Source organism: Melanerpes formicivorus, unplaced genomic scaffold, assembly GCF_026170545.1.
Source record: "Melanerpes formicivorus ecotype bairdi unplaced genomic scaffold, bMelFor1.0.p_v2 SCAF_1416, whole genome shotgun sequence".
In the NCBI taxonomy this organism is placed as follows: Eukaryota; Metazoa; Chordata; class Aves; order Piciformes; family Picidae; genus Melanerpes; species Melanerpes formicivorus.
The window spans coordinates 1-19,906 of NW_027143768.1; the positions used below are offsets into that span (position 1 = coordinate 1).

At 64.1% G+C, this 19,906-nt stretch overlaps 1 protein-coding gene across 1 annotated transcript in view; it reads left to right on the forward strand.

The window, feature by feature from the left end:
* Window positions 1–646: 646 nt before the first annotated feature.
* Window positions 647–19,906, forward strand: part of NEURL4 (neuralized E3 ubiquitin protein ligase 4) — a gene marked incomplete at both ends in the record, with an annotated part of 48,109 nt that continues 28,849 nt past the window's right edge. Inside the window, 8 exon segments of the mRNA XM_068171042.1 lie at window positions 647–758; window positions 3,487–3,501; window positions 3,504–3,574; window positions 7,732–7,804; window positions 11,154–11,304; window positions 11,340–11,468; window positions 14,238–14,419; window positions 17,263–17,348. Of these exon segments, the coding sequence (XP_068027143.1) occupies window positions 647–758; window positions 3,487–3,501; window positions 3,504–3,574; window positions 7,732–7,804; window positions 11,154–11,304; window positions 11,340–11,468; window positions 14,238–14,419; window positions 17,263–17,348 (819 nt within the window).

The window sequence follows — 19,906 nt, forward strand, 5'->3', positions numbered from 1 at the left end:
GGGGCCTGGGGGGGTCCTGGGGAGTTTGGAAGGGGTTTGGGGGAGTTTAAGGGGGCAGGGGGGGCTCTAAGGAGGGTTCCAAGGGGGTCTGGGGAGGGGCTGGGAGGGGTCTGGGGGTCTTGAGGGGTCCTTGGGGGGGATCTGGAAGGGTTCTGAGGGGCTTTTGGGGGGTCCTGAGGAGGTTTGGGGGGGGTCCTCAGAGATCCTGAGGGGGTTTTGGGGGCTTGGGGGTCCTGGGGGTTGGTCCTGGGGGGCTCGAAGGGGTCCTGGGCAGGGGGGGGGTGGGGGTGTTGGGGTGCCTGGGGGGGTCTTGTGGGGGGTCCTGGGCTGGGTTTTGGGGTCCCTGGGCGGGGGTGGGGGGTCCTGGGGGCAGTGTTGGGGTAACTGGAGGGGGGGTTGGGGTCCGTGGGGTGGGGTCCCTGGGGGGGTGGTCTTGGGGGGTGGTCCTGGCCTGGATTTTGGGGTCCCTGGGCGGGGAGGCAGAGGGGAAGTTGCTTTTGGGGGGGGGTCCTGTAAGAGCTTCTCTGAACTTTTTTCCTCTTCTCTCTTCTCTTCTCTTCCCCTCTTCTCTTGGGGGACCCCCTTCCCCCTCCTCCCCATTTTGGGGGTCCCTAACCCCCCCGCCCCCCTCCCCTCCCCCCCCCAGATCCGCATTGACAAGCTGGTGGACAAGTGGTCAGGCTCCATCGAGATTGGGGTCACTGCCCACAACCCCAACAGCCTGGAGTACCCTGCCACCATGACCAACCTGCGCTCAGGTGAGACCCCAGCCCAATTTGGGGACCCCCCCACACCCCCCCCTCCAATTTTAGCCCCCCCCACACCCAACCCCGAGCCCCAGAGTGACCCCAAAGGCTTCGAAGGCTTTGAGGTCTCCTCTTTGAAGTCTCTCAAGTGGGGTTTTGGGGACCCTCTCCCCAATTTGGAGACCCCCCTCTCAAATCTGGGGACCCCCCCTCAAATTTGGGGACCCCCCCCAGACCCCCCCTCCAATTTTAGGCCCCCCCCCAAAACCCCCAACCGCAATTTGGAGCCCCTAAAGTGACCCCAAAGGAGACCTCAGAGACCTTCAAAGCCTCTTTGAAGCCTCTCAAGTGGGGTTTTGGGGACCCCCTCCCTAATTTGGAGACCCCCTCTCAAATCTGGGGACCCCCCCCTCAAATTTGGGGACCCCACACAGCCCCCCCCCCTCCAATTTTAGGCCCCCCCAAAGCCCCCACCCCCCAACTCGGAGCCCCCAGAGTGACCCCAAAGGAGACTCAAAGCCTTCCAAAGTCTCTTTGAAGCTTCTCAAGTGGGGTTTTGGGGACCCCCTCCCCAATCTGGGGACCCCCCTCAAATTGGGGGACCCCCCCCAGACCCCCCCTCCAATTTTAGGCCCTCCCCCAAACCCCCAACCCCAACTCAGAGCCCCTAAAGTGACCCTAAAGAAGACCTCAAAGCCTTCAAAGCCTCTTTGAAGCCTCTCAAGTGGGGTTTTGGGGACCCCCTCCCCAATCTGGAGACCCCCTCTCAAATCTGGGGACCCCCCCTCAAATTTGGGGACCTCCCCAGACCCCCCCCTCCAATTTTAGGTCCCCTCCAAAGCCCCCAACCCCAACTCAGAGCCCCCAAAGTGACCCCAAAGGAGACCTCGGAGGCCTTCAAAGCCTCTTTGAAGCCTCTCAAGTGGGGTTTTGGGTACCCCTCCCCAATTTGGAGACCCCCCTCTCAAATTTGGGGACCCCCCCTCAAATTTGGGGACCCCCCCAGACCCCCCCTCCAATTTTAGGACCCCCCCCCCCCCAACTCAGAGCCCCCAGAGTGACCCCAAAGGAGACCTCAAAGCTTTAAAACTCTCTTTGAAGCCTCTCAAGTGGGGTTTTGGGGACCCCCCTCCCCAATTTGGAGACCCCCTCTCAAATCTGGGGACCCCTCCCCACATTTGGGGACACCCCAGACCCTCCCTCCAATTTTAGGCCCTCCTCCAAAACCCCCCAACCCCAACTCGGAGCCTCCAAAGTTGACCCCAAAGGAGGCTCAGAGGCTTTCAAAGCCTCCCAAGTGGGGTTTTGGGGATCCCCTCCCCAATTTGGAGACCCCATCTCAAATCTGGGGACCCCCCCTCAAATTTGGGGACCCCTCCAGACCCCCCCTCCGATTTTAGGCCCCCTCCAAAACCCCCAACCCCAACTCAGAGCCCCCAAAGTGACCCCAAGGAGACCTCGGAGGCCTTCAAAGCCTCTTTGAAGCCTCTCAAGTAGGGTTTTGGGGACCCCCTCCCTAATTTGGAGACCCCCCTCAAATCTGGGGACCCCTACGCACATTTGGGGACCCCCCAGACCCTCCCTCCAATTTTAGGCCCCCCCAAAGCCCCCAACCCCAACTCAGAGCCCTCAGAGTGACCCCAAAGAAGACCTCAAAGCCTTCAAAGCCTCTTTGAAGCCTCTCAAGGGGGGTTTTGGGGACCCCATCCCTTATTTGGAGACCCCCTCTCAAATCTGGGGACCCCCCTCAAATTGGGGGACCCCCACAGACCTCCCCTCCAATTTTAGGCCCCCCCCCCAAACCCCCCCCCCCCCCAACTCGGAGCCCCCAGAGTGACCCCAAAGGAGACCTCAAAGCCTTCAAAGCCTCTTTGAAGCCTCTCAAGTGGGGTTTTTGGGGACCCCCTCCCCAATTTGGAGACCCCCCCTCAAATCTGGGGACCTCCCCTCAAATTTGGGGACTCCCCCAGAACCCCTCTCCAGTTTTAGCCCCCCCCCAAAAACCCCAACCCCAACTCGGAGCCTCCAAAGTTGACCCCAAAGGAGACCCAGAGGCTTTCAAAGCCTCTCAAGTGGGGTTTTGGGGACCCCCCTCCCCAATTTGGAGACCCCCCTCAAATCTGGGGACCCCTCCCCACATTTGGGGACCCCCCCCCAGACCCCTCTTCGAATTTTAGCCCCCCCCAACCCCAACTCAGAGCCTCCAAAATGATCCCAAATGAGACTTCAAAGCCTCTTTGAAGCCTCTCAAGTGGGGTTTTGGGGACCCCCTCCCCAATTCAGGGACCCTTTTCCAATGTGGAGACCCCCCCCTCAAATTTGGAGGCCCCCCCCCCCGACCTCTCAGACCCCCCCTGAAGTTTGGGGACCCCCCTAAAAGCAACCTGCACCCCCCCCAGACCTCAAGTGGCTCCAAAAGGAGGGGTGGGGGCTCCAATCCCACCCCCAAAGGCCATTTTGGGGGGGACCCTTCCCCAAATTTCGGGGTCCCCTCGCATGTTGGGGACCCCCCCCTCATATTTAGAGACCCCTTCAGACCCTCCCCAGGTTGTTGGGGACCCCCCAAAAGCACCCTTGAGCCTCCCAACCCTCCTCAAAAGGCTCCAACAGGAGGGGTGGGGGCTTCTTCACCCCCCCGAAAAGCCATTTTGGGGGGGACCCCTCCCCAAAATGTCGGGGTCCCCCTGGAATTTTGGGGATCCCCTCATATTGTGGGGGTGTCCCCACTTCCCCCCCTCAGGTACCATCATGATGAGTGCTGTGGGATCCTGACCAATGGGAAGGGCACTCGGAGAGAGTACTGCGAGTTCAGCCTGGATGAGCTGCAGGTGGGGACCCCCCCCCGATTGTGGGGACCCCCCCCGATTGTGGGGACCCCCCCCGATTGTGGGGACACCCCGGGCTGTGGGGACCCCCCTCGATTGTGGGGATCCCCTCAACTGTGGGACTCAACTGTGGGGAGCCCCCCTCCCCACTGTGGGACCCCCACCCAGCTGTGGGAAACCCCCCCCCGATTGTGGGGACCCCCTCAACTGTGGGGACCCCTCCCCTGATTGTGGGACCCCCCCTCGATTGTGGGGACCCCCCTCGATTGTGGGGACCCCCCCCAACTGTGGGGACCCCCCCCAACTGTGGGGACCACCCCCAACTGTGGGGATCCCCTCAATTGTGGGGACCTCCCCCCCCGATTGTGGGACCCCTCCCGATTGTGGGACACCCCCCCGGCTGTGGGACCCCCCCCCCGATTGTGGGGATCCCCTCAACTGTGGGAAACCCCCCCCCGATTGTGGGGACCCCCCCCCCCGATTGGGGGACCCTCCCCCAACTGTGTGACCCCCCCCCCCAGCTGTGGGACTGCCCCCGGCTGTGGGGCCCCCCCCCCGATTGTGGGGACCCCCCCCTAATTGTGGGACCCCCCCCCTAATTGTGGGACCCCCCCCCCCGGCTGTGGGACCCCCCCCCGGCTGTGGGACCCCCCCCTGGGCTGTGGGACCCCCCCCAACTGTGGGACCCCCCCCTCCAACTGTGGGACCCCCCCCCGATAGTGGGACCTCCCCCCCGGCTGTGGGGACCCCCCCCCGACTGTGGGGACCCCCCCCAACTGTGGGACCCTACCCCCGATTGTGGGGACCCTACCCCCCAACTGTGGGGAGCCCCCCTCCCCACTGTGGGGACCCCCCCCCGGCTGTGGGGACCCCCCCCAACTGTGGGACTGCCCCTGGCTGTGGGACCCCGCCGATTGTGGGGACCCCCTCAACTGTGGGACTCCTCCCGACTGTGGGATCCCCCCCCAATTTTGAGGACCCTACCTCCGACTGTGGGAGCCCCCCCCCCCCCACTGTGGGGGACCCCCCCGGCAGTGTGACCCCCCCCCCGACTGTGGGGACCCCCCCCCCAACTGTGGGACACCCCCCAGCTGTGGGGGACCCCCCCCGATTGTGAGACACCCCCCCCGACTGTGGGACCCCTGCCCGATTCTGGGACCCCTCCCCCCATTTTGGGGACCCCCTGGCTGTGGGGACCCCTCCCCCGATTGTGGGGACCCCCCCATTTTGCCCCCCCCCCCCCCTCCGGCTGTGGGGACCCCCCCCCACCAGGAGACCCCCAACGTGACCCCCAGACTCTCAGCACCACCCCCAACCCTTTCCTGATGCCTTCCCACCCCCCCACCCCCCCCCCAATATTGGGGTCTCCCCTTCAGGACTCTCACCCTCTGCCCCCCCCAAGCCCCTTGGGACCCCCCCCAGAACCCCCAAATTCCCCTTGGGACCCCTCCCAGTTCCCCCAGGACCCCTGAATCCCCTCCCAGTCCCCCCCCCAGGAGCCCCCAGCTCCCAGTCCCTCCCAGTTTCCCCTCCCCAGGACCCCCAAATCCCCTCCCAGTCGCCTCCAAGACCCCTCCCAGGACCCCCAAATTCCCCTTGAGACCCCCTCCCAGTCCCATCCCCCCCCCCGACCCCCACCTCCCCTCCCAGCTGCTCTGAGGCCCTTCCAGTTCCCTCCCAGTTACCCCCAAGACCCCCTCCCAGTGCCCCCCTGCCAAGACCCCCAGATCCCTCCCACTTCCCCTCCCCAGCACCCCCAAATTCCCCTTGGGACCCCTCCCAGTCCCATTCCCCCCCCCAGCACCCCCAACTCCCTTCCCCAGTCTCTCCCAGTCCTCCGCCAGCACCCCCAAATGCCCTCCCAGTCCCCCCCAAAGCCATCCCAGGAGCCCCAACTCCCAGTCCCCTCCCAGTCCCCCCCTAGCACCCCCAAATTCCTCCCCAGTCTCCTCCCAGTTCCCCCAAGACCCCTCCCAGTCCCCCCCCTGCCAAGACCCCCAGATCCCTCCCAGTTCTGCCCCCCAGGACCCCCAAATTCCCCTTGGGATCCCTCCCAGTCCCCCCAGGACCCCCCCCAGGACCCCCAACTACCCTCCCCAGTCTCTCCTAGTCCTTCTCCAGCACCCCCAAATCCCCTTCCAGTCCCCCCAAGGCCCACCTCAGGAGCCCCCAGCTCCCAGTCCCTCCCAGTCCCTCCCCAGCACCCCCAAATCCCCTCCCAGTCCCCCCCCCAAGGCCACCCCAGGAGCACCCAACTCCCAGTCCCCTCCCCAGCACTCCCAAATCCCCTTCCAGTCCCCCCCCAAGGCCACCCCAGGAGCCCCCAACTCCCAGTTCCTCCCAGTCCCCCTCCCCAGGACCCCCCAAATCCCCTCCCAGTCCCTCCCAGTTGCCTCCAAGACCCCTCCAGTACCCCCAAATTCCCCTTGAGACCCCTCCAGTCCCATCCCCCCCCCCCCCAGGACCCCCCAACTCCCCCCCCCCAGTTCCACCCCCCAGGACCCCCAACTCCCCTCCCAGTTACCCCCAAGAGGCCACCCAGTCCCCCCCCTGCCAAGACCCCCAGATCCCTCCCCAGATCCCTCCCCAGATCCCTCCCCAGATCCCTCCCACTTCTCCCCCCCAGCACCCCCAAATTCCCCTTGGGACCCCTCCCAGTCCCATTCCCCCCCCCAGGACCCCCAACTCCCCTCCCCAGTCTCTCCAGTCCCCCTCCAGCACCCCCAAATCCCCTCCCCAGTCTCCCCCCCAAGGCCACCCCCAATCCCCCCCAACTCCCAGTCCCTCCCAGTCCCCCCCTAGCACCCCCAAATTCCTCCCCAGTCTCCTCCCAGTTCCCCCAAGACCCCTCCCAGTCCCCCCCCGCCAAGACCCCCAGATCCCTCCCAGTTCTCCCCCCCCAGGACCCCCCAAATTCCCCTTGGGATCCCTCCCAGTCCCCCCAGGACCCCCCCCAGGACCCCCAACTCCCCTCCCCAGTCTCTCCTAGGTCCTTCTCCAGCACCCCCCAAATCCCCTTCCAGTCCCCCCCAAGGCCACCTCAGGAGCCCCCAGCTCCCAGTCCCTCCCAGTCCCCCCCTAGCACTCCCAAATCCATCCCCAGTCTCCTCCCTGTTCCCCCCAAAACCCCCAAATCCCTCCCCAGTCCCCCTCCAGCACCCCCAAATCCCCTCCCAGTCCCCCTGGCCAAAGCCACCCCAGGAGCCCCCAGCTCCCAGTCCCTCCCAGTCCCCCTCCCCAGGACCCCCAAATCCCCCTCCCAGTTGCCTCCAAGACCCCTCCCAGGACCCCCAAATTCCCTTTGGGACCCCTCCCAGTCCCATCTTCCCCCCAGGACCCCCAAATTCCTCCCCAGTCTCTCCCAGTCCTCCTCCAGCACCCCCAAATCCCTTCCCAGTCTCCCCTAAAGCCACCCCAGGAGCCCCCAACTCCCAGTCCCTCCCAGTTCCCCTCCCCAGGACCCCCAAATCCCTCCCCAGTCCCTCCCAGTTCCCCTCCCCAGGACCCCCAAATCCCTCCCCAGTCCCTCCTAGTCCCCCTCCAGCACCCCCCAAATCCCTCTCCAGTCTCCCCCAAAGCTACCCCAGGAGCCCCCAACTCCCAGTCCCTCCCCAGGACCCCCAAATCCCCTCCCAGTTGCCTCCAAGACCCCTCCCAGGACCCCCCAAATTCCCCTTGAGACCCCTCCCAGTCCCATCCCCCCCCCAGGACCCCCAACTCCCCCCCCCCAGTTCCCCCCCCCCAGGACCCCCAACTCCCCTCCCTGTTCCTCCCAAGACCCTTCCCAGTCCCTCCCTGCCAAGACCCCCCAGATCCCTCCCCAGATCCCTCCCACTTCTCCCCCCCAGCACCCCCAAATTCCCCTTGGGACCCCTCCCAGTCCCATTCCCTCCCCCCAGGACCCCCAACTCCCCTCCCCAGTCTCTCCCAGTCCTCCTCCAGCACCCCCAAATCCCTCCCCAGTCTCTCCCAGTTCCCCCCCAGGACCCCCAAATCCCCTCCCAGTCCCCCCCCAGTCCCCTCCCCCCCGTTTCTCCCCCACCTCCTGAGGAGGTCATGTTGGGGTCCCACCCCCCTTGGGGGTCTTCTCCCGGCCCTGGGGTCACCTCCAGGAGGTGTTTTGGAGGGGGGGGGTGACCTCCCTGTCCCTGCCCCCCCAGGAAGGAGACCACATTGGGCTGACCAGGAAGGCCAACAACGCTCTGCACTTCTACATCAACGGCGTGGACCAAGGTGAGGAGCAGCCAGGGAGCAGCTCCAGGGCCCGGGGGGCAGCCTCAAACCCTGCCCCCCACCTCCCCAGGCTGCTGGAGACCCTCCCCAAGGCCTTGAAGGCCACCAGCATGGACTTGGAGCTCCATAAAGACCTCCAGATGGTCCTTGAGACCTTCTCCAACCAGTGGAGGTCTTCATGGTGGAGTCCTCAAGACCTTGAGGAACCTCAAGAAGGTTCTTGGGGACCTCTTTGAGCCCTTGAGGGCCCCCAAAGTTGCTTTGTGAGGTCCATAAAGACCTCCAGATGGTCCTTGGGATCATCTCCAACCAGTGAAGGTCTTCATGGTTGAGTCTCCAAGGCCTTGAGAGCCACCAAGATGGACTTGGAGCTCCATAAAGACCTCCAGATGGTTCTTGAGACCATCTCCAACCAGTGGAGGTCTTCATGGTTGAGTCTTCAAGACCTTGAGGAACCTCAAGAAGGTTCTTAAGACCATTGGAGGTCCTCATGGTTGGTTCCTCAAGACCTTGAGGACCTCCTAGCTGGGTTTTGAGCTCCATAAAGACCTCCAGATGGCTCTGGAGACCTTCTCCAACCATTGGAGATCTTCATGGTTGAGTCTTGAAGCCCTTGGTGGCTACCAAAGTTGATTTTGAAGTCCGTAAAGATCTCCAGATGGTTCTTGAGACCTTCTCCAACCAGTGGAGGTCCTCATGGTTGAGTCTCCAAGACCTTGAGAGCCACCAGGATGGACTTGGAGCTCCATAAAGACCTTCAGATGGTACTTGGGATCCTTTCCAACCAATGGAGGTCTTCATGGTTGAGTCTTCCAAGACCTTGAAGAACCTCAAGAAGGTTCTTAAGACCATTGGAGGTCCTCATGGTTGGTTCCTCAAGACCTTGAGGACCTCCTAGCTGGGTTTTGAGCTCCATAAAGACCTCCAGATGGCTCTGGAGACCTTGTCCAACCATTGGAGATCTTCATGGTTGAGTCTTCAAGGCCTTGAGAGACACCAGGATGGACTTGGAGCTCCATAGAGACCTCCACATAGTTCTTGAGGTCTTCTTGAAGGCCACCAGGATGGACTTGGAGCTCCATAAAGACCTCCAGATGGTTCTGGAGACCTTCTCCAACCATTGGAGATCTTCATGGTTGAGTCTTCAAGGCCTTGAGAGCCACCAGGATGGACTTGGAGCTCCATAACGACCTCAAGATAGTTCTTGAGGTCTTCTCCAAGGCCTTGAAGGCCGCCAGGATGGACTTGGAGCTCCATAAAGACCTCCAGATGGTTCTGGAGACCTTCTCCAACCATTGGAGATCTTCATGGTTGAGTCTTGAAGCCCTTGGTGGCTACCAAAGTTGATTTTGAAGTGCATAAAGATCTCCAGATGACTCTGGAGATCTTCTCCAACCATGGGAAGTCTTCATGGTTGAGTCTCCAAGACCTTGAGAGCCACCAGGATGGACTTGGAGCTCCATAAAGACCTCCAGATAGTTCTCGAGGTCTTCTCCAAGGCCTTGAAGTCACCAGGATGGACTGGGAGCTCCATAACGATCTCAAGGTAGTTCTTGAGGTCTTCTCCAAAGCCTTGAAGGCCACCAGGATGGACTTGGAGCTCCATAGAGACCTCAAGGTAGTTCTTGAGGTCTTCTCCAAGGCCTTGAAGGCCACCAGGATGGATGTGGAGCTCCATAGAGACCTCATCCAAGGCCTTGAAGGCCACCAGGATGGATGTGGAGCTCCATAAAGATCTCCAGATGGTTCTTGAGACCTTCTCCAACCATTGGAGGTCCTCATGGTTGAGTCTTCAAGGCTTTGAGAGCCACCAGGATGGACTTGGAGCTCCATAGAGACCTCAAGGTAGTTCTTGAGGTCTTCTCCAAGGCCTTGAAGGCCACCAGGATGGACTTGGAGCTCCATAAAGACCTCCAAATGCTTCTTGAGGTCTTCTTCAAGGCCTTGAAGGTCACCAGGATGGATGTGGAGCTCCATAAAGACCTCAAGATAGTTCTTGAGGTCTTCTCCAAGGCCTTGAAGGTCACCAGGATGGACTGGGAGCTCCATAACAACCTCAAGGTAGTTCTTGAGGTGTTTTCCAAGGCCTTGAAGGCCACTAGCATGGATGTGGAGCTCCATAAAGACCTCCAGATGGCTCTGGAGACCTTCTCCAACCATTGGAAGTCTTCATGGTTGAGGTCTCAAGACCTTGAGAGCCACCAGGATGGACTTGGAGCTCCATAGAGACCTCAAGGTAGTTCTTGAGGTGTTTTCCAAGGCCTTGAAGGCCACCAGGATGGACTTGGAGCTCCATAAAGACCTCCAGATGGTTCTTGAGACCTTCTCCAACCATTGGAGGTCCTCATGGTTGAGTCTTCAAGGCTTTGAGAGCCACCAGGATGGACTTGGAGCTCCATAGAGACCTCAAGATAGTTCTTGAGGTGTTTTCCAAGGCCTTGAAGGCCACCAGGATGGACTTGGAGCTCCATAAAGACCTCCAGATGGCTCTGGAGACCTTCTCTAACCATTGGAAGTCTTCATGGTTGAGCCTCCAAGACCTTGAGAGCCACCAGGATGGACTTGGAGCTCCATAGAGACCTCAAGATAGTTCTTGAGGTCTTCTCCAAGGCCTTGAAGGCCACCAGGATGGACTTGGAGCTCCATAAAGATCTCCAGATGGTTCTTGAGACCTTCTCCAACCATTGGAGGTCCTCATGGTTGAGTCTTCAAGGCTTTGAGAGCCACCAGGATGGACTTGGAGCTCCATAGAGACCTCAAGGTAGTTCTTGAGGTCTTCTCCAAGGCCTTGAAGGCCACCAGGATGGACTTGGAGCTCCATAAAGATCTCCAGATGGTTCTTGAGACCTTCTCCAACCATTGGAGGTCCTCATGGTTGAGTCTTCAAGGCTTTGAGAGCCACCAGGATGGACTTGGAGCTCCATAAAGACCTCCAAATGCTTCTTGAGGTCTTCTCCAAGGCCTTGAAGGCCACCAGAATGGACATGGAGCTCCATAGAGACCTCCAAATGTTTCCTGAGGTCTTCTCCAAGGCCTTGAAGGCCACCAGGATGGACTTGGAGCTCCATAAAGACCTCCAAATGCTTCTTGAGGTCTTCTCCAAGGCCTTGAAGGCCACCAGGATGGACTTGGAGCTCCATAAAGACCTCCAGATGGCTCTGGAGACCTTCTCCAACCATTGGAAGTCTTCACGGTTGAGGTCTCAAGACCTCGAGGCCCCTCGAGCAGGTTCCTGAGGCCCTCCCTGAGGCCTGGGGTGCCAGCAGAGTTGCTTTGTGAGGCCCAGGAAGGCCTCCGGGTGGGTTCCCTGGGCCCCTGCAATGGTGGTGGTGGTGGTCTCCTCCCGCAGGCGTGGCCACCACCCTCACCCCCCTGGTGGTCTACGGGGTGGTGGACCTCTACGGCATGGCGGTGAAGGTGACCATCGTCCACAACCACAACCCCAGCGACCGCCTGCGGCGCAACAACGCCATCCTCAGGGCCCTCTCGCCCCAGGCCGCCCCCGCCGCCCCGCCCGGGGCCCCTCCCGGCTCCTCCTCGCCGCCGCCGCCCCCGCCGCCGCCCCCCGCCCCCCGCCGCCGCCGCCCCCCCGCCTGCTCTTCCACCCCAACTGCGGGCAGAAGGCTGCCGTGGTCAACGAGGGCAGGACGGCCCTCAGGCCACAGTGAGCGGGGGGGCTGGGGGGGGGGGGCTGAGGGGCAGCGGGGCGGGGGGGGGAGGGCGTCTGGGGGGGGGCTGAGGGCGTCTGGGGAGGGGCTGAGGGGATCTGAGGGCATCTAAGGGGGGTCTGAGGGTCCCCTCCCCCTTGCGCTCCTCCTTCCCTGAGCTCCTCCCTCCCTGAGCTCCTCCCCCATTGATCTCCTCAGCCTTTAGGCTCCTCCCCCCCGCGCTCCTGCCCCCCCCGCTTCTCCTCTCCCACCCCGCTCCTCCCTCTCCCTCCTCGCGCTCGTCCCTCTCCCCTCACGCCCCTCAGCCATCCTTCTCCTCCCCACCTTGCCCTTCTACGCCTCCCTCCGCGCTCCTCCCCGTGCTCCTCCTCCCCCCTCGCACTCCTCCCTCTCTCTCTCCCCCCTCGTGCTTCTCCCTCTCCCCCCCCTCCCCCTTGCGCTCCCCCCCTCCCCCCTGCGCTCCTCCCCCTCCCTCTCCCCCGCGCTCCTCCCCTCCCCCCCTCACACTCCTCCCCCCTCACTCCTCTCCCTCCCCCTTGTGCTCCTCCCCCTCCCTCCCCCTTGTGCTCCTCCCCCTCCCTCCCCCTGTGCTCCTCCCCCTCCCTTTCCCTCTCCACGCTCCTCCTCCCCGCCCTCCTGCTCCCCCCCGCACTCCTCCCTGCACTCCTCCCCCCTCACTCCTCTCCCCCGCACTCCTCCCCCGTCCCCCTTGTGCTCCTCCCTCTCCCTCTCCCCTCACGTCCCTCCCCCCTCCACCCTCCTCTTCAACCCCCACCCTTCTCCTCTGCCCCTTGCCCTCCTGCACCCCACTCACCCACTCCTCCCCCCCCTGCCCTTGTCCCCCCACCGCCCTCCTCCTCCCACCCTTGCCCTCCTCCGCCCCACCTTGCGCTCCTCTCCCCCCCGCACACCTCTCCCCCCGCGCTCCTCCCCTCTCACTCCTCTCCCCCTTGCGCTCCTCCCCCTCCCTCTCCCCTCATGCTCCTCCCCCCTCCTCCTCCCACCCTTCTCCTCTGCCCCTTGCCCTCCTGCGCCCCACCCCCTGCCCCTCCCCCCTCGCTCCTCCTCTCCCCTGCGCTCCTCCCCCCCTCACTCCTCTCCCCCTGCGCTCCTCCCCTCCCTCCCCCTTGCGCTTCTCCCTCTCCCCTCATGCCTGTCCCCCCTCCTCCTCCCCCCACCGCCCTCCTCTTCCCCCCTTGCACTCCTGCTCCCCACCCCGCGCCCCCTCCCCCTGCGCTCCTCCCTCTCCCTCTCCCCCTTGCGCTCCTCCCTCTCCCTCTCCCCCTTGCGCTCCTCCCTCTCCCTCTCCCTCTCCCCCCGCGCTCCTCCCTCTCCCTCTCCCCCTTGCGCTCCTCCCTCTCCCTCTCCCCTTGCGCTCCTCCCTCTCCCTCTCCCCCTGCGCTCCTCCCTCTCCCTCTCCCCCTGTGCTCCTCCCTCGCCCTCCCCCCCCTGCGCTCCTCCCTCTCCCTCTCCCCCCTTGCGCTCCTCCCTCTCCCTCTCCCCCCGCGCTCCTCCCTCGCCCTCCCCCCCTGCGCTCCTCCCTCTCCCTCTCCCCCCTTGCGCTCCTCCCTCTCCCTCTCCCCCCTTGCGCTCCTCCCTCTCCCTCTCCCCCTTGCCCTCCTCCCTCTCCCTCTCGCGCTCCTCCCCCTCCCCCTGCGCCCCCCCTCCCCCTGTGCTCCTCCCTCTCCCTCTCCCCCCTGCGCTCCTCCCTCTCCCTCTCCCCCTGCGCTCCTCCCTCTCCCTCTCCCCCCTTGCGCTCCTCCCTCTCCCTCTCCCCCCTTGCGCTCCTCCCTCTCCCTCTCCCCCTTGCGCTCCTCCCTCTCCCTCTCCCCCCTGCGCTCCTCCCTCTCCCTCTCCCCCCTGCGCTCCTCCCTCTCCCTCTCCCCCTTGCCCTCCTCCCTCTCCCTCTCCCCCCTTGCCCTCCTCCCTCTCCCTCTCCCCCTTGCCCTCCTCCCTCTCCCTCTCGCGCTCCTCCCCCTCCCCCTGCGCCCCCCCTCCCCCCTGTGCTCCTCCTTCTCCCTCTCCCCCCTGTGCTCCTCCCTCTCCCTCTCCCCCTGCGCTCCTCCCTCTCCCTCTCCCCCCTGCGCTCCTCCCTCTCCCTCTCCCCCCTGCGCTCCTCCCTCTCCCTCTCCCCCTGCGCTCCTCCTTCTCCCTCTCCCCCTGCGCTCCTCCCTCTCCCTCTCCCCCCTTGCGCTCCTCCCTCTCCCTCTCCCCCCTTGCGCTCCTCCCTCTCCCTCTCCCCCCTTGCGCTCCTCCCTCTCCCTCTCCCTCTCCCCCCTGCGCTCCTCCCTCTCCCTCTCCCCTTGCGCTCCTCCCTCTCCCTCTCCCCTTGCGCTCCTCCCTCTCCCTCTCCCCCCTTGCGCTCCTCCCTCTCCCTCTCCCCCCTGCGCTCCTCCCTCTCCCCCCTGCGCTCCTCCCTCTCCCCCCTTGCGCTCCTCCCTCTCCTCCCCTGCACTCCTCCCTCTCCCTCTCCCTCCCCCCCGCGCTCCTCTCCCCTCGTGCTCCTCCTCTCCCCTATGCTCCTCCCCCCTCATTCCTCTCCCCCTGCGCTCCTCCCCCTCCCTCCCCCTTGCGCTTCTCCCTCTCCCCTCACACCCCTGCCTCCTCCTCCTCCCCCCACCGCCCTCCTCTTCCCCCCTTGCCCTCCTGCGCCCCACCCCGCGCCCCCCTCCCCCCCGCACTCCTCCCCCCCCACGCTCCTCCCCCCGTTGTTGGCCTCCCCCTTGGCCTGCCCTCACCCTGGGCGGGTGCCCTGCTCCCCGCAGCGCCACGGACGACTTCAACCACGGGGTGGCGCTGAGCTGCCGCCCGCTGCGCGACAACGAAGTCTTCCAGGTGCGGCTGGACAAGATGGTGGAGAAGTGGGCAGGCTCCATCGAGATCGGCGTCACCACCCACGACCCGGCCTGCCTGCAGCTGCCCTCCACCATGACCAACCTGCGCTCCGGTACCCGCCCCTGCCCCGACCCCTGCACCCCTGCCGGGCCCCCCGCCACCCCCTGCCGACCCCTGCTGCCCCTCCCGGGGCTTCCCCCAGCTCCCTCTGGGGCCTTCGGATCGCCAGCGGCTTCCCCAACGCCTTCAGAGGGTTCCTGGAGCTCCCAGTGTGGCCTTTGTATCTCCAAGGGGTTCCCCAACGCCTCCAGAGGGTTCCTGGAGGTCCCTATGTGGCTTTCATCTCTCCAAGGGGTTCTTCAACACCTTCAAGGGGGTTCCTGGAGGTCCTTGTGGGGTTCCTGGAGGTCCCTATGGGGCCTTCATCTCTCCAGAGGGTTCCTGGAAGTCCCTGTGGGGCCTTCATATCTCCAAGGGGTTCCTCAACACCAACAGAGGGTTCCTGGAGGTCCTTGTGGAGTTCCTGTAGGTCCTTGTGGGGTTCCTGGAGGTCCCTATGTGCCTTTCATCTCTCCAAGGGGTTCCTCAGCACCTTCAGGGGGTTCCTGGAAGTCCCTGTGGGGCCTTCATATCTCCAGGGGGTTCCTCAACACCTCCAGAGGGTTCCTGGAGCTCCCAATGTGGACTTTGTATCTCCAGGGGGTTCCCCAACACATCCAGAGGGTTCCTGGAGGTCCTTGTGGGGTTCCTGGAGGTCCCTATGTGGCTTTCATCTCTCCAAGGGGTTCCTCAACACCTTCAGGGGGTTCTTGGAGGTCCCTATGGAGCCTTCATATCTCCAGGGGGATCCTGGAGGTCCTTGTAAGGTTTTCATCTCTCCAAGGGGTTCCCCAACACCTCCAGAGGGGTCCTGGAGGTCCTTGTGGGGTTTCTGGAGGTCCCTATGGGGCCTTCATCTCTCCAGAGGGCTCCTGGAGGTCCCTATGTGGCTTTCATCTCTCCAAGGGGTTCTTCAACACCTTCAAGGGGGTTCCTGGAGGTTCTTGTGGGGTTCCTGGAGGTCCCTATGGGGCCTTCATATCTCCCGAGGGTTCCTGGAAGTCCCTGTGGGGCCTTCATATCTCCAAGGGGTTCCTCAACACCTCCAGGGGGTTCCTGGAGGTCCTTGTGGGGTTCCTGGAGGTCCCTATGTGGCTTTCATCTCTCCAAGGAGTTCCTCAACACCTTCAGGGGGTTCCTGGAAGTCCCTCTGGGGCCTTCATATCTCCAGGGGGGTTCCTCAACACCTCCAGAGGGGTCCTGGAGCTCCCAGTGTGGCCTTTGTATCTCCAGGGGGTTCCCCAACACCTCCAGAGGGGTCCTGGAGGTCCTTGTGGGGTTCCTGGAGGTCCCTATGTGGCTTTCATCTCTCCAAGGGGTTCCTCAACACCTTCAGGGGGTTCCTGGAAGTCCCTCTGGAGCCTTCATATCTCCAGGGGGTTCCTCAACACCTCCAGAGGGGTCCTAGAAGTCCCCATGGGGCCTTCATATCTCCAGGGGGATCCTGGAAGTCCCTGTGGGGCCTTCATATCTCCAAGGGGTTCCTCAACACCTCCAGAGGGTTCCTGGAGGTCCTTGTGGAGTTCCTGGAGGTCCTTGTGGGGTTCCTGGAGGTCCCTATGTGGCTTTCATCTCTCCAAGGGGTTCTTCAACACCTTCAAGGGGGTTCCTGGAGGTCCTTGTGGGGTTCCTGGAGGTCCCTATGAGGCTTTCATATCTCCAGAGAGTTCCTGGAAGTCCCTCTGGGGCCTTCATATCTCCAGGGGGTTCCTCAACACCTCCAGAGGGTTCCTGGAGCTCCCAATGTGGACTTTGTATCTCCAGGGGGTTCCCCAACACCTCCAGAGGGGTCCTGGAGGTCCTTGTGGGGTTCCTGGAGGTCCCTATGTGGCTTTCATCTCTCCAAGGGGTTCCTCAACACCTCCAGAGGGGTCCTAGGAGTCCCCATGGGGCCTTCATATCTCCAGGGGGATCATGGAGGTCCTTGTAAGGTTTTCATCTCTCCAAGGGGTTCCCCAACACCTCCAGAGGGATCCTGGAGGTCCTTGTGGGGTTCCTGGAGGTCCCTATGGGGCCTTCATCTCTCCAGAGGACTCCTGGAGATCTCTATGTGGTTTTCATCTCTCCAAGGGGTTCCTCGACACCTCCAGAGGGTTCCTGGAGCTCCCAATGTGGCCTTTGTATCTCCAGGGGGTTCCTCAACACCTCCAGAGGGGTCCTGGAGGTCCTTGTGGGGTTCCTGGAGGTCCCTATGAGGCCTTCATCTCTCCAGAGGGCTCCTGGAGGTCCCTATGTGGCTTTCATCTCTCCAGAGGGCTCCTGGAAGCCCCTATGGGGCCTTCTTATCTCCAGGGGGTTCTTCAACACCTCCAGAGGGGTCCTAGAAGTCCCCATGGGGCCTTCATATCTCCAGGGGGTTCCTCAACACCTCCAGAGGGTTCCTGGAGGTCCTTGTGGGGTTTCTGGAGGTCCCTATGGGGCCTTCATATCTCCAGAGGGCTCCTGGAGGTCCCTATGTGGCTTTCATCTCTCCAAGGGGTTCCTCAACACCTTCAGGGGGTTCCTGGAAGTCCCTCTGGGGCCTTCATATCTCCAGGGGGTTCCTCAACACCTCCAGAGGGGTCCTAGAAGTCCCCATGGGGCCTTCATATCTCCAGAGGGCTCCTGGAGGTCCCTATGGGGCCTTTGTATCTCCAAGGGATTGCCCAACACCTCCAGAGGGTTCCTGGAGGTCCCTTTGGGGCTTTCATATCTCCAGAGGGCTTCTCAACACCTCCAGAGGGTTCCTGGAGGTCCTTATGGGGTGTTCCTATCTGCAGGGGGTTCCTCAGCATCTGCAGGGGGTTCCTGGCGGTCTCTGTGGGGTTCCTGGCGGTCTCTGTGGGGTTCCTCAGGGGGCTTCTCCTTCTCCCCCAGGCACCTGGATGATGACAGGCAACGGAGTGATGCACAACGGCACCACGGTGCTGGACGAGTACGGCCACAACCTCGACCGCCTCAAGGTGGGGACAGCCTCCAGGGGCTGCCTGCAGCTCCCTCTGGCTCCCTGCAGCTCCCTGCAGCTCCCTCTGGCTCCCTGCAGCTCCCTCTGGGCTCCCTGCAGCTCCCTCTGGGCTCCCTCTGGGCTCCCTGCAGCTCCCTCTGGCTCCCTGCAGCTCCCTCTGAGCTCTGCAGCTCCCTCTGGGCTCCCTGCAGCTCCCTCTGGCTCCCTGCAGCTCCCTCTGGCTCCCTGCAGCTCCCTCTGGGCTCCCTGCAGCTCCCTCTGGCTCCCTGCAGCTCCCTCTGGGCTCCCTGCAGCTCCCTCTGGCTCCCTGCAGCTCCCTCTGGGCTCCCTGCAGCTCCCTCTGGCTCCCTGCAGCTCCCTCTGGCTCCCTGCAGCTCCCTGCAGCTCCCTCTGGCTCCCTGCAGCTCCCTCTGGCTCCCTGCAGCTCCCTCTGGGCTCCCTGCAGCTCCCTCTGGCTCCCTGCAGCTCCCTCTGGGCTCCCTGCAGCTCCCTCTGGGCTCCCTGCAGCTCCCTCTGGCTCCCTGCAGCTCCCTCTGGCTCTCTGCAGCTCCCTGCAGCTCCCTCTGGGCTCCCTGAAGCTCCCTCTGGGCTCCCTGAAGCTCCCTCTGGCTCTCTGCAGCTCCCTCTGGGCTCTCTGCAGCTCCCTCTGGGCTCCCTGCAGCTCCCTCTGGGCTCCCTGCAGCTCCCTCTGGGCTCTCTGCAGCTCCCTCTGGGCTCCCTGCAGCTCCCTCTGGGCTCCCTGCAGCTCCCTCTGGCTCCCTGCAGCTCCCTCTGGGCTCCCTGCAGCTCCCTCTGGCTCCCTGCAGCTCCCTCTGGGCTCCCTGCAGCTCCCTCTGGCTCCCTGCAGCTCCCTGCAGCTCCCTCTGGCTCCCTGCAGCTCCCTCTGGGCTCCCTGCAGCTCCCTCTGGGCTCCCTGCAGCTCCCTCTGGGCTCCCTGCAGCTCCCTCTGGCTCCCTGCAGCTCCCTGCAGCTCTCTCTGGCTCCCTGCAGCTCCCTGCAGCTCTCTCTGGCTCCCTGCAGCTCCCTCTGGGCTCCCTCTGGGCTCCCTGCAGCTCCCCCTGGGCTCCCTGCAGCTCCCTCTGGCTCCCTGCAGCTCCCTCTGGGCTCCCTCTGGGCTCCCTGCAGCTCCCTCTGGCTCCCTGCAGCTCCCTCTGGCTCCCTGCAGCTCCCTCTGGGCTCCCTGCAGCTCCCTGCAGCTCCCTCTGGCTCCCTGCAGCTCCCTCTGGGCTCCCTGCAGCTCCCTGCAGCTCCCTCTGGCTCCCTGCAGCTCCCTCTGGCTCCCTGCAGCTCCCTCTGGGCTCCCTCTGGGCTCCCTGCAGCTCCCTCTGGCTCCCTGCAGCTCCCTCTGGGCTCCCTGCAGCTCCCTCTGGCTCCCTGCAGCTCCCTCTGGCTCCCTGCAGCTCTCTCTGGCTCCCTGCAGCTCCCTCTGGGCTCCCTGCAGCTCCCTCTGGCTCCCTGCAGCTCCCTCTGGGCTCCCTGCAGCTCCCTCTGGGCTCCCTGCAGCTCCCTGCAGCTCCCTCTGGGCTCCCTGCAGCTCCCTCTGGGCTCCCTGCAGCTCCCTCTGGGCTCCCTGCAGCTCCCTCTGGGCTCCCTGCAGCTCCCTCTGGGCTCTCTGCAGCTCCCTCTGGGCTCCCTGCAGCTCCCTCTGGCTCCCTGCAGCTCCCTCTGGGCTCTCTGCAGCTCCCTCTGGCTCTCTGCAGCTCCCTCTGGGCTCCCTGCAGCTCCCTCTGGCTCCCTGCAGCTCCCTCTGGCTCTCTGCAGCTCCCTCTGGGCTCCCTGCAGCTCCCCCTGGGCTCCCTGCAGCTCCCCCTGGGCTCCCTGCAGCTCCCTCTGGGCTCCCTGCAGCTCCCTCTGGCTCCCTGCAGCTCCCTCTGGGCTCCCTCTGGCTCCCTGCAGCTCCCTCTGGGCTCCCTGCAGCTCCCTCTGGCTCCCTGCAGCTCCCTCTGGGCTCCCTGCAGCACCCTCTGGCTCCCTGCAGCTCCCTCTGGGCTCCCTGCAGCTCCCTCTGGGCTCCCTGCAGCTCCCTCTGGCTCCCTGCAGCTCCCTCTGGGCTCCCTCTGGGCTCCCTGCAGCTCCCTCTGGGCTCCCTCTGGGCTCCCTGCAGCACCCTCTGGCTCCCTGCAGCTCCCTCTGGGCTCCCTGCAGCTCCCTCTGGGCTCCCTGCAGCTCCCTCTGGGCTCCCTGCAGCTCCCTCTGGGCTCCCTGCAGCTCCCTCTGGGCTCCCTGCAGCTCCCTCTGGGCTCCCTGCAGCTCCCTCTGGGCTCCCTGCAGCTCCCTCTGGGCTCCCTGCAGCTCCCTCTGGCTCCCTGCAGCTCCCTCTGGCTCCCTGCAGCTCCCTCTGGGCTCCCTGCAGCTCCCTCTGGGCTCCCTGCAGCTCCCTCTGGGCTCTCTGCAGCTCCCTCTGGGCTCCCTGCAGCTCCCTCTGGGCTCCCTGCAGCTCCCTCTGGCTCCCTGCAGCTCCCTCTGGGCTCCCTGCAGCTCCCTCTGGGCTCCCTGCAGCTCCCTCTGGCTCCCTGCAGCTCCCTCTGGCTCCCTGCAGCTCCCTCTGGGCTCCCT